The sequence below is a fragment of the Capra hircus genome, chromosome 26 (assembly GCF_001704415.2).
Source record: "Capra hircus breed San Clemente chromosome 26, ASM170441v1, whole genome shotgun sequence".
Lineage (NCBI taxonomy): Eukaryota > Metazoa > Chordata > Mammalia > Artiodactyla > Bovidae > Capra > Capra hircus.
Genome location: NC_030833.1, coordinates 16,394,204 through 16,407,689, shown reverse-complemented (window position 1 = coordinate 16,407,689; position 13,486 = coordinate 16,394,204). Strand labels below are relative to the sequence as shown.

The following is a 13,486-nucleotide window of genomic DNA, read 5'->3' as shown; positions in this document are numbered from 1 at the left end:
CGGCAGCCCACCAGGCTCTGCCGTCCTTGGGATTCTCCAGGCAAGAACACTGGAGTGGGTTGCCATTTCTTTCTCCAATGCATGAAAGTGAAAATGAAGTCGCTTAGTCATGTTTGACTCTTCACGACCCCGTGGGCTATAGCCCATCAGGCTCCTCCGTCCATGGGATTTTCCAGGCAAGAGTACTCTAGTGGGTTGCCATTGCCTTTTCTGAAGTATAGGCATACCTCAGAGATATTGTGGGCTCTGTTCCAGACCACCACAATAAAGCCAATATTGCAGTAAAGCAAGTCACATGAATTTTTTGGTTTCTAAAACCAAAATTGAGCACATGCAGTATATTTGGGGAAGAAGGCAATGGCAACCCACTCCAGCAGCAGCAGCAGTGTATTTGGGAGATTTAGGGACACTGACAAAAGTGAAGCAAGACGAGAGGAAGCTAGTAAAAAAGGTATATTGGCAAGTCAGGTGCCACATTGGGTGGCTGGAGCCAAATCCCACAAGGAAGTGCACTTCATTATTATCCCAGCAAAGAGGTAAGGAGGCCTGGAGTTTTTCCAGGTCATTCATTGGCCAAGGCCCACTCTGGGAGGATGTTGATTCACAGGCACTCTCAGCCCACCGCAGGCACAGGAAGAGTGGGTTTTAGTAGATAGAGGGAGCCCTTCAATGTAGATGCAGGTGCTGGCCTGGAAAAGACAGACTGGAGTGTATGGAAATAATAAGAGAATATGGTTAATGCTGACTCTGTTGGCTACTGTGTAAGATATGTCTATTTTCAGCTATGTAAGATAATTTCAGATTACTTTGTAAAGTTATTGTACTGATTTATCCTGTGAGAATTCTTTATATCCACATCCTTGCCAGTATTGGGTATTATTAATCTTTCTAATTTTAGCCATCCTGTTGGGTGCATAGTGGTATGCTGTTGTGATTTAAATTTGCATACCCTTTATTATTCTTGGTTGGTTTGGGTCCCGATGGCTCAGTGGGTAAAGAACCCGCCTGCAATGCAGGAGACGAAGGAAATGTGGGTTCCATCCCTGGGTTGGGAAGATCCCCTGGGGGAGGAAATGGCAACCCACTCCAGTATGCTTGCCTGGGAAATCCCCTGGACAGAGGCGCCTGGAGGGCTTCAGTCCATGGATCGCAAAGAGTCAGACATGACTGAGCGACTGACACTAACTAACTTGGGTCCAATCAGGAAAGAATCACAGAGTAATTTTAGTAGGAAGAGCTTAATGTAAAGGCTTATAGACTATAACATGGATTGGAGCAATGAGAAATTGGCTGCTGTTGTTGTTCAGTGACTTAGTTGTGTCTAATTCTTTGCGATCCCATGGACTGCAGCACACCAGGCTTCTCTGTCCTTCACTATCTCTTGGAGTTTGCTCAAACTCATGTCCATTGAGTCGGTGATGCCATCCAACCATCTCATCCTCTGTCATCCCCTTCTCCTCTTGCCCTCAATCTTTCCCAGCATCAGGGTCTTTTCCAAGAAATAAAGAGAACTCTGCAGGATATGGAAATAGTAGATACAAGGATCAGTGCCTACCATGTTATGTCTGAGATAGAGCACATAAGTGAGAGTCCCTGGAAAATGGCCTGAGATCCAGACCTTGTTGGGAGAGCAAACTTGGCTTATTGTTTGGCAGAAAAGTCACTGGAAAGCTCTACCTGTGAAATGTGCTTGACATTTGCCCTTTGTAACTTGCTGTGGTTATTTACAGGATGCTGGGGAAAGCTGTTCACGGAGTGGTGTCTCCCTGGAGGTGCTCCTCTGCAGAACTACCTGAGGGGAAGTGCTGGGGGTGGCTGTTGGTGGCTGGGTGCTGGGGGCCGTCAGGCACTGTAGGAGCCCAGTGCTGCAGAAGCCAGCACGGTGCAGGAGCTTGTTGAGTGTGTACATTGGAACCAAGGAGACAGATCTCTTTCCTCCTGCAGTGTCCAGTGTGCTCTGTTGAGAAAGTCTGCAGGCTTCGTATCCTGCCATCTGGGAAAAGAAAATTGTTCAAAGGGCCTAAATCCATTTTCACAGAGTAGGCAAAATTTTGAAGTGGGAGTCACTGGGTAACTGATACAGTCTGCCCTTTAATTAGCTTCTTCTGTATGCATCCTTCTAAACACATATGAGCTCCCCAACAACGAACAAAGCTGTGTTTCTACCTAAGAATATATACTTTTTCTAAGTGAAGAAGTTCTCTTTTGTCCAAAACAAGGAAACAGTTTCCAGAGTCATTGTATCCATCACTGGTTGTATTACTTGCTCTTCATATTCAGTCATGAAAGTGAAGTCACTCAGTCGCTCAGTCGTGTCTGACTCTTTGCAACCCCGTGGACTGTGGAGCCTATCAGGCTCCTCCGTCCATGGGATTTTCCAGGCAGGAGTGCGGGAGTGGATTGCCATTTCCTTCTCCATATTCAGTCATAAGCACACAGTAACTAAAGGGGTTTCTTTGGAAGGAATGATGCTAAAGCTGAAGCTCCAGTACTTTGGCCACCTTATGCGAAGAGTCGACTCATTGGAAAAGACTCTGATGCTGGAAGGGATTGGGGGCAGGAGGAGAAGGGGACAACAGAGGATGAGATGGCTGGATGACATCACTGACTCGATGGACGTGAGTCTGAGTGAACTCCGGGAGTTGGTGATGGACAGGGAGGCCTGGCGTGCTGCAATTCATGGGGTCGCAGAGTCGTACACAACTGAGCGACTGAACTGAGCTGAACTGAAATTGTAAAGTTAACTTATAACAACTTGTAAATAAAAATGTGTAAGAGAGAGAAGATGTGGATGTGTGTGTATCAAATAGATACTATTCAAAGCTGTTAGGATACTTATTTAATGTGTTCAATTCAGTTCAGTCACTTAGTCATGTCTGACTCTTTGCAACCCCATGGACTGCAGCATGCCAGGCTTCCCTGTCCATCACCAACTCCTGGAGCTTGCTCAAACTTATGTCCATAGAGTCACTGATGCCATCCAACCATCTCATTGTCTGTCATCCCTTTCTCCTCCTGCCTGCAGTCTTTCCCAGCATCAGGGTCTGTTTCAGTGAGTCAGTTCTTCGCATCAGGTGGCCAAAGTATTGGAGGGAGTTTCAGCTTCAGCATCAGTCCTTCCAGTGAATATTCAGGACTGATTTCCTTTAGGATGGAAACTTTTAGGATTGAATCTTTAGGATGGGTGCATCTCTCTGCAGTCCAAGGGACTCTCAAGAGTCTTCTCCAACACCACAGTTCAAAAGCATCAATTCTTTGGCACTCAGCGTTCTTTATGGTCCAACCCTCACATCCATACATGACCACTGGAAAAACCATAGCTTTGACTAGACAAACTTTCGTTGGCAAAGTAATGTCTCTGCTTTTCACTATGCTGTCTAGGTTGGTCATAGCTTTTCTTCCAAGGAGCAAGCGCCTTTTAATTTCATGGCTGCTTTCACCATCTGCAGTGATTCTGGAGCCCCCCAAAAATAAAGTCTCTCACTGTTTCCATTATTTCCCCATCTATTTGCCAATGAAGTGATGGGACCAGATGCCATGATCTTAGTTTTCTGAATGTTGAGTTTTAAGCCAACTTTTCCACTCTCCTCTTTCACTTTCATCAAGAAGATGTTTAGTTCTTCTTCGCTTTCTGCCATAAGGGTAGTGTCATCTGCATATCTGAGGTTATTAATATTTTTCCCAGCAATCTTGATTCTAGCTTGTGCTTCATCCAGCCCAGCATTTCTCATGATGTACTCTGCATATAAGTTAAATAAGCAGGGTGACAATATACAGCCTTGACGTACTCCTTTCCCAATTTGGATCCAGTCTGTTGTTCCATGTCCAGTTCTAACTGTTGCTTCCTGAACTGCATACAGGTTTCTCAGGACGCAGGTCAGGTGGTCTGATATTCCCGTCTCTTCAAGAATTTTCCACAGTTTGTTGTGATCCCCATAGTCAAAGACTTTGGTGTAGTCAATAAAGGAGAAGTAGATGTTTTTCTGAAACTCTCTTGCTTTTTCTGTGATCCAACAGATGTTGGCAATTTGATTTCTGGCTCCTCTGCCCTTTCTAAATCCAGCTTGAACATCTGGAAGTTCATAGTTCATGTACTGTTGAAGCCTAGCTTGGAGAATTTTGAGCATTACTTTGGTAGTGTGTAAGATGAGTGCCATTGTGCAGTAGTTTGAGCATTCTTTGGCATTTCCTTTCTTTGGAGTTGGAATGAAAACTGACCTTTTCTAGTCCTGTGGCCACTGCTGAGTTTTCCAAATTTGCTGGCCTAGTGAGTGCAGCACTTTCACAACATCATCTTTCAGGATTTGAAATAGCTCAACTGGAATTCTGTGACCTCCACTAGCTTTGTTCGTAATGCTGCTTCAAGGCCCACTTGACTTCCCATTCCAGGATGTCTGGCTCTAGGTGGGTAATCACACCTTCATTGTTATCTGGGTTTAATGTGTTATTTAATGTGTTAAAAGACCATAATTAATGTATATGATTTTGTTCTTCCAGTCCCTATTTCATATTTCTCCTGCCCTTGGCTTGGATTTCATCTTCTCGGAGTTTTGCTTGTTGGAGTGACTCACACTCAGTGGGTTGAACCCTCAATCATCCTGCTGTAGTCTGGATATTTTCTTATGGATCTGTCTTCTAGATTGCTCATCCTATTTTAGCTGTGTTTAATATATTTAATGCAATGAACATGAACTTGGGCAAACTTCGGGAGATGGTGAGGGACAGGAAGGAAGGCCTGGCGTGCTGCAGTTCATGGGGTCACAAACAGTCGGACATGACTGGACAAGTGAACAACAGCAATAATAGCAGTAACAACATCAACAATGTGTTGTTAAAACTGTTCATCAAATTCTTAATTTTGATTAATATAGCTTTCATAATTAGAATCTTCATTATTTTTCAAACATACTGTTACTTTTAATGGCTTCAATTAACTGCCAAAATTTTAAATCTTGTCTGTTGTCTTTTTGGACTTAGTAAATCATGTTTATTATGTAGGGCACATCTGACAATCTCCACATATTGGGAATTCTTCAGATCTCTTTCTGAAGCTATTCTGTTGGTTGTTTTTTGTTGTCTTCTATCTTCATATACCTGATTATTTTTGGTTATGCTGCTGCTAAGTCACTTCAGTCGTGTCCGACTCTGTGCGACCCCAGATACGGCAGCCCACCAGGCTCCCCTGTCCCTGGGATTCTCCAGGCAAGAACACTGGAGTGGGTTGCCATTTCCTTCTCCAGTGCATGGAAGTGAAAAGTGAAAGTGAAGTCACTCAGTTGTGTCCAACTCCTAGCGACCCCATGGACTGCAGCCTACCAGGCTCCTCCGTCCGTGGGATTTTCCAGGCAAGAGTACTGGAGTGGGGTTCCATTGCCTTCTCCGATCTTTGATTATAGTAGACATCTTATTAGTAGACATCTTATTTGAAACATTACTGCTAGGAATAAGTTGAGGACTGGGATCATGTTATCTTCTTATGGAGAACGTTTTTGTATCTTCTGTTAGGAGACTTGGCCTAATACACTATGGCCTATAGCCCACCAGGCTCCTCTTTCCGCAGGGTTTTCCAGGCAAGAATACTGGAATGGGTTGCCGTTTCCTTCTCCAAGTAGTAGTTCTAGTCTCACCTTAAGCCAGTGGTAGGTCTCGGAGTTTTCTGCCATCCCGATGACTTGTAGCTGGGTTGCAGTCCATGCAGATTTCGTTTCTGGTACGTCTTCACCCTACTAGCAAATCATCATGCTCTAGATCAGAGTGCCACGTTGTTTATTTGAGCCCCTACTTTTGTAGGTTATTGCCTCCAACTTTTGTCCCCCTCTCTCCTTGAGGCTGCTAAGAGCACTCTCTGCCTTTTGGCAGTCTCAAATAAATAGGTGAAATTCTCCATAACAAAAGTCACTCTGGATGCCCAGTTCTTAAAGAATTTGCAACTTCTGGATCTTGGCTTAGTAGATCTTACCATTCTGTTTCTTATAAGATTTAAAAATTGTTCTTTTAGCTTTCTCAGTTATCTTCAGTGGAAGTTTGTCTGAATTACTTCATCTGGAGCTATTATTGGAAGTAACAAATCAGGACAAGTTATTTAACCTGTTATTAAAAATGTACTTCAGTTTTCTTATCTGTAGTATGGGATTAATAATGTTTACTCTCTCGTGAGGTTTTTGAGATTTTTAAGTGAGGTAACATTGTGTGCTTCGGAGAAGGCAGTGGCACCCTACTCCAGTACTCTTGCCTGGAAAATCCCATGGACCAAGGAGCCTGGTAGGCTGCAGTCCATGGGGTCGCTAGGAATCAGACACGACTGAGCGACTTCCTTTTCACTTTTATACACTGGAGAAGGAAATGGCAACCCACTCTAGTGTTCTTGCCTGGAGAATCCCAGGGATGGGAGAGCCTGTGGGCTGCCGTCTCTGGGGTCGCACAGAGTCGGACACGACTGAAGCGACTTAGCAGCAGCAGCAGCATTGTGTGCTTACAGTAACACCTGATACATAGGAAATTTAGTGTTAGTTTAATTTGAGAACATTGGAGTTTTCCAAGCATGAATTAGCCCTTTTTTTTTGCCCAAAGTAATTTTCAGGGATTCTGAAAGATTTATAAGTAACATTTATATTAATTGACCTTTATGTCAATGCTGGTTTAGGTAAATGAAGCGTTTTTCCCTCCTAATGCTTTTAATACTCACTGCTATAAGGAGAATTTAATATTGCCTTAAACTAGATAATGACCCTGATAACTTTGTGTACATGTATATATATGTGTATGTGTGTATCTATATGTGAATGTATAAAGGCTGATAAGCCCCAGGGTATGTTTCTGTGTATGTGTGTGTGCGAGCTGAGTCGATTTAGTCATGTCCAACTCTTTGCCACCCTGTGGACTATAGCCCACCAGGCTCCTCTGTCCATGGGATTCTCAAGGCAAGAATACTAGAGTGGCTTGCCATGCCTTCCTCCAGGGGATCTTCCCTACCCACGAATCAAATCTGCGTCTCTTATGTCTCCTGCGCTGGCAGGCGGGTTCTTTACCACTAGCGCCACGTGGGAAGCCTGTGTGTGTATGTATGCCTATATAAATATATAAAGGCTAGATGGAAAGATACCTTAATTATTTAAGACATTGTCTTTTCTTGATAAAATGAATGGGCTGGAGCTAAGAACAACATGAAGTAGAATTGGGTTATTCTTTAAATATTTTAAAAGTCTGAAAATCTGAAGCTTTTCTAATTATCTTTTTCTTTTTTGTGTTTAAAATAGAGGATAATTAAAAAAACCTTGATTTACCCTATTTTAAAAATTGAGTTCTTGGACTAGGTATAAAGTAGGCAAAAGAAAATGATAATAAAAACAGGTAGCTGAATTCGGTAAAGTCTGGTGATAGCTACTTTGCAATCCTGCTCCATGAAAAACAAATAGAGCTAATAGTGTAACCTCCCCCCAAAGTGCTAGGTACATACACTATTTTTCTGCTCCATAGATCTGCATCTTTCAAAGTGCATTTGATCTTTCTTTTGCCTCTGTCTAATTTTTGTGCAGAGGAAGTGTTACTGAATTCATTTTGCATCAGCATGGAACCCATCTGTATAATGTTCAATCTTTCAATATGTTTCTCCAGTTTGTAAAATGAAACAATCATATAAAAACTTAAAGAAATTTAAAAAAACAAGTTTTTTTTAATTGAGATTTAGAGAGATAAATGGTAATTTGAAAATTTTCTTAAGTTGTAAACAAATTCTCCTTTCTGGAAGCTTGGATTAGTGTCTTTAAATGTATCTTTGTGATTTTGTTTTCTAGGTTAACAGAACCTTCTGGATATTTAACAGATGGTCCAATTAACTATAAATATAAAACTAAATGTACATGGCTAATTGAAGGCTAGTAAGTATACAATTTGGGTTAAATTAATTTATTCTGCAATGATAAATGCTTATCAATATAAAACATTATAAAGGTATAACAGCTTCAAAGTTACATATTCTGTTGCTTATTGTTGGAAAATATTATTCATTATATTTTAAAATGGGATTTATAAATTTTAGATACCATGTTTAATATAAATTACAATACCCTTGTGACAGTAGTTTAATTTTTGCATATATCTTATTTATAAGTTCTGTCACTATGGCATTAAATAAAGTATGAATTTTTGGCTTATTTTAAATAGCTTGTTATAGAATTTGAAAACTCCATAGAAAGTATAAAAATATTCCATGCTGAATTATGCCATTTGTTCATACTGTTCATCATTTTAGTTTTAAGGGTGTTAAAAAAAGAACATTTTGTAAAAGAGTTAATTGTCCTTTTAGAGGCATTTTTCAATAATTAGGGTTGTGACTGAATTTATCTATTTTAACATATGATTGAATCATAGATGAATTGACATTAGTTATTTTTAAACTGTTTTATGATTTTTAAAGAGTCTGGAAAGCTGGGTATTTTTTGTTGTTGTTTTAGTTACTTTAAAAGCTTTTTTAAAAACTTTAGAGTTATTAATTCCCTGTGTACCTGTGGTCTCCTTTATTTGTTAACAAATGGCAGTGTATCATACTGAGATGTTCTGATTAAATTTGAAGACCTTATTAGTACCTGTAGTTAAAGGTTGACAGAAATAAGAATAGTCTTGAGTGCTGAATTTAAAAATCAACTTTATTTAAGTACAGTTTGCATATGTATTAAGTGTACATGTCAATAAAATTTCAATGAAGTTTACAATTTATGTATCTCTACCTTAATTAAGACATAGAACATTTCCTGTTGATTAAATTTTTAGAAAAGGATGATGCATACCTATGGCTGATTAGTAGATTTTGAAGTTGTATGTCTTTTTACAAATTGCATATGACTGCTTATCAATCATTTATACTGATGACTTGGGGATTTATAGCTAAATTTCTGTAAATAGAGTTTTAATAAAATATTGTAAGATTTCTTCAGACATGCTTTACATATTACATATTAATTTTAAAATATTTTAATTTTTTTCAGTCCAAATGCAGTGTTAAGATTAAGATTCAATCATTTTGCTACAGAATGTAGCTGGGATCATATGTATGTTTATGATGGAGATTCAATATATGCACCTTTAATAGCTGTACTTAGGTGAGTAGTTTTGTTTAATTGGTGAGCTTATAGTCAGTTGTAGAAAAGTAACTGTATAGTTTATTAATTTTAAATATATACTCATCTGTACTTCAAAAATAAATTTAGCATAGATATTGGTGGCTAAATTTCAAAGCTGGTATAAGACTGTTGATACTATGTCAACTGAGGCGTATGTATAATAATGTAAACATTGATATAACAAAGATAAGTAAGTACTGTCTCAGAAATACAGATTTATTTATAAGTATCCCTTATGCTTGCCATGCATAGTTCATATTTTTAAAATGAATTGTATATGTTTTCAAAACTGCCTATATGGATAGGTTAACGTGAGTTCTAACTGACAAAATTAATAGACTTTTTTTTTAAGAAAATGAAAAATTTTTTTTTCTGGCTTTATTGAGATATAATTGACATATTGTGTTAGTTTAAATTTTATAACATGATTTTATATATATATATATATATATATAAAAATATGAACACACAGTTATATAGTGTGTGTTCAGTTGCTCCGTCTTGTCTTTTTGTGACCCCATGGACTGTAGCCTGCCAGGCTTCTCTGTCCATGGAATTTTTCAGGCAAGAATACTGGAATGAGTTGCTATTTCCTTCTCTGGGAATAGACATGTATTTTATAGTTGTTTTTAATTTTAGAGAAATTATAAATTTTAAATTCTGTAAAAAAAAGATTATATTTTATGTAGCAGTTTAATAAAGGTGTTTGTATTAGTTCTCACAGTGTGGAAATTTTGGTTGCTTCAAAATATATTATTGTTAGTCAGATAGTCAGACTTAATTAAAAAAATTTTAAAATCACAGCATTTTCAGGATCAATTTAAAAATCTTTTTTATGTGTGTGTGTACATTATTATGAAATGTTCTATGAACAGAAGAAAATATATTAGAAAAAATTTTGAGCCTATAGTATAGGTTTTGTGTACAATTTAACTAGCATGATTGTTGAGTTATTCGTTACACTGTTCCTTACTTCTGTTGTTTACACAGTCTCTCTCTTTTTAAAAAATACTTTTATTTACTTCTTTTGTCTGTGCTGGGTCTTCCTTGCTGTAGAAGCTGCTCTCTAGTTGTGTGTGTGGGCTTCTCATTGTGGTGCCTTCTCATGTTGCAGGGCAGGGGCTCTTGGGTGTGCAGGCTTCCGTGGCTGCAGCTCAGGGGCTCAGTACTTTCGGTTCCTGGGCTCTCAAGCACAGACTCAGTAGTTGTGGTGCCTGGGCTTAGTTGCCCCAGGGCATGTGGGATCTTCCCGGACCTGGCATCGAACCCAAGTCTCCTGCATTGGCAGGCAGATTCTTTACCCCTGAGCCACTAAGGACGCCCTACCCCAGTATCTTTTATATGTTCTGTCATCGTTAAAAATTTATATATGGGTAAAAGCTTACTGTTCCCTTTTCCTTTTTATTTTACTTTTCTTTCTACTGTTTATGTTGTCGTTATCCTGTTTTAACAGGAATGTAAATTATTATTTTTTTGGACAAACAATTGTATTTCAGAATGACTGTTTTAAAGTGACTCCTTCGGACCTTAGATACTTACTCTGTGGATACTTTTAGAACTTAATTTTCGAGTTGTTTGAAAGTTATATAAAGGGTGTTCTTGAGTAACCCTTTGTCTAAGAATAGTAGCTGGAAAATGGAGCAGAGCTTTGTGAATTATTACATTGCAATAGTTAGATAAGATCCTAGGTTATTACATTTATTTGTCGCAATTTAGATATAACTTTCATTCCTCTAGCTTTGTCTACATTTGCTGACCATCATTTAGATGTGTGCCTTTTTATTTGTGTTTCTAGTAGTTGTGATGACTTTCTGTTAATTAACAGTAATTCATTAACATTCTTACCAACCATTTCCTTGATACTAAAGGAAACTTTTGTTAGATAATTAGCAGGATGGGATTTAGTATGACCGTGAATGTGGAACCAGTGACTTTTCATTAGCAAGTGTTTCTGTTAGCTATCCTGAGGGAGATAGAAAGTTCATGTTTATTAAATATCCAGTTGATTCTCAGCACTGTACCAGGCAGTTTAAATGTCATCACGTCCTCATAAGGACACTGTAGAAGTGCTGTTAGCTCCCATTTATTGTTGAGAGAACTGAGCCCCAAAGAAATCAAGTCTGACTTCTAATAGTTGGTAGAGCCAGGATTAGGACTTCTAGTCTCCTAACTTAAAGCTTATACTGTGTGTACTTTACTAAGAATGAGTTGTATGAGTATTTATTGTTCAATAAATGTTTGATAACCTACCCAGTTCCAGAGACTACCGTAAGCCTGGAGGATGCAGTAAGGAGTAAGGTACAGGTTACTTGCAGATACCACCTACCTGAAGCTGGGTCAGACTTCATAGGTTAAGTGCACAGCCCTCCCCCAAACTGCCCTCACTTCAGATACCAGCTGCAAGTTCAGCGGTACCCAGTCCATCTGCACTTCTGGACCAGCTGGTTACAAGTTGAGAGGTGCCGTAACCCTCTCAGGTTCAGTCATTAACTAGATAACTCACAGAACTCAAGAAAAAACACTGTACTTATGATTATAGTTTTATTCCAAATTATAAAAATCAGGACCAGTCAAATGAGACACATAGGGTGAGATCTGAGAGCATCACAGACAAAGCTTCTGTGTCCTTATGTGTGCTTGCTCATTCATTTGTGTCTGCCTTTGCGACCCCATGGCTTGTAGCCTACCAGGCTTCTCTGTCCATGGGATTCTCCAGGCAAGATCACTGGAATAGGTTGCCATTCCTCCTCCAGGGGATCTTCCCAACTCAGGGATTGAACCCAGGTCTCCTACATCGCAGATGGATTCTTTACTATCTGAACGACCAGAGAAGCTCAAGAATACTGGAGTTAGGTAGCCTGTACCTTCTTCAGGGGAACTTTCCGACCCATGAATCCAACTGGAGTCTCCTTCATTGCAGGCGGATTCTTTACCAGCTGAGCTACCAGGGAAGCACTCTGTGTCCTTAGGACAGATGTTACTCTCCCAATGTATCAGTGTGTCTTAGGATGCTCTCCTGAGTTTTAGGTGTATCGAGTTAATTGGGAATTGCGTTTCGTATGATTGATTGAATCATTGGCCGCATGGTCAGACTCAGTCTCCAGCCCCATTCTGACTCTGCAAGTCAGGTGAATTTCTTGTGGCTTAGAGCTCCAGGACTTGAATCAGTCATTTGGTTGGTCTTTCTGGTGTGGGCAGCTCCCATCCTGAGTCACCTCTAGCATAAACTGTGAGCCCACAGTAAATAATAGAGACATTCTTGTCAGCTGGGAAATGCCCAGGTTTTGGAGGCTGCATCACCACACAGTCGACGTGCCCTGTGAGTGACAGGTAAACAGGCTTTTTACACGTAACAAGTGTCATAATCAGATTATGAAAAGAGTGCTCTATAATTTCAGAAGTAGCTAATTTTTCATGGTGTCTTTCATTGTCAGTAGAAGAGTGAAGACAAAGTGTGGGGATTAGGTAGGACTTCCTAGATGGAGAAAAACAAAGTTCTGTTCAGTCCTGTTGCTCAGTCGTGTCCAACTCTTTGTGACCCCATGAACTGCAGCACGCCAGACTTCCCTGTCCATCACCATCTCCTGGAGCTTATTCAAACTCATGTGCATCGAGTTGGTGAGGCCATCCAACCATCTCATCCTATGTGGTCCCCTTCTCCACCTGCCTTTAATCTTTTCCAGCATCAAGGTCTTTTCAAATGAGTCAGTTCTTTGCATCAGGTGGCCAAAGTATTGCAGTTTCAGCTTCAGCATCAATCCTTCCAATGAACACCCAGGACTGATTTCCTTTAGGATGGACTGGTTGGATCTCTTTGCAGTCCAAGGGACTCTCAAGAGTCTTCTCCAACACCACAGTTCAAAAGCATCAATTCTTCTGCGCTCAGCTCTCTTGATAATCCAACTCTTACATCCATATGTGACTACTGAAGAAAACCATAGCTTTGACTAGATGGACATTTGTTGGCAAAGTAATGTCTCTGCTTTTTAATATGCTATCTAGGTTTGTCATAGCTTTTCTTCCAAGGAGCAAGTATCTTTTAACTTCATGGCTGCAGTCACCATCTGCAGTGATTTTGGAGCCCCCCCAAAATAGTCTCTCACTGTTTCCATTGTTTCCCCATCTGTTTGTCATGAAGTGATGGGACCGGATGCCATGATCTTAGTTTTTGAATGTTGAGTTTTAAGCCAACTTTTTCACCCATCTCTTTCACTTTCATCAAGAGGCTCCTAAGTTGTTCTTCGCTTTCTGCCATAAGGGTGGTGTCATTTGCGTATCTGAGGTTATTGATATTTCTCCTGGCAACCTTGATTAGGTTGTATAGAGTGCTTCATCCAGTCCAGCATTTCTCATGATGTACTCTGCAT

General features: G+C 39.9%; 1 protein-coding gene across 1 annotated transcript in view; it reads left to right on the top strand.

The window, feature by feature from the left end:
• The window catches only part of ATRNL1 (attractin like 1), an 808,908-nt gene that overhangs the window by 33,824 nt on the left and 761,598 nt on the right, over positions 1-13,486 (top strand). Inside the window, exons 2-3 of the mRNA XM_018041487.1 lie at positions 7,794-7,877; positions 8,985-9,098. Coding sequence (XP_017896976.1) covers positions 7,794-7,877; positions 8,985-9,098 — 198 coding nt within the window. The remainder of the gene's footprint in view (positions 1-7,793; positions 7,878-8,984; positions 9,099-13,486) is intronic.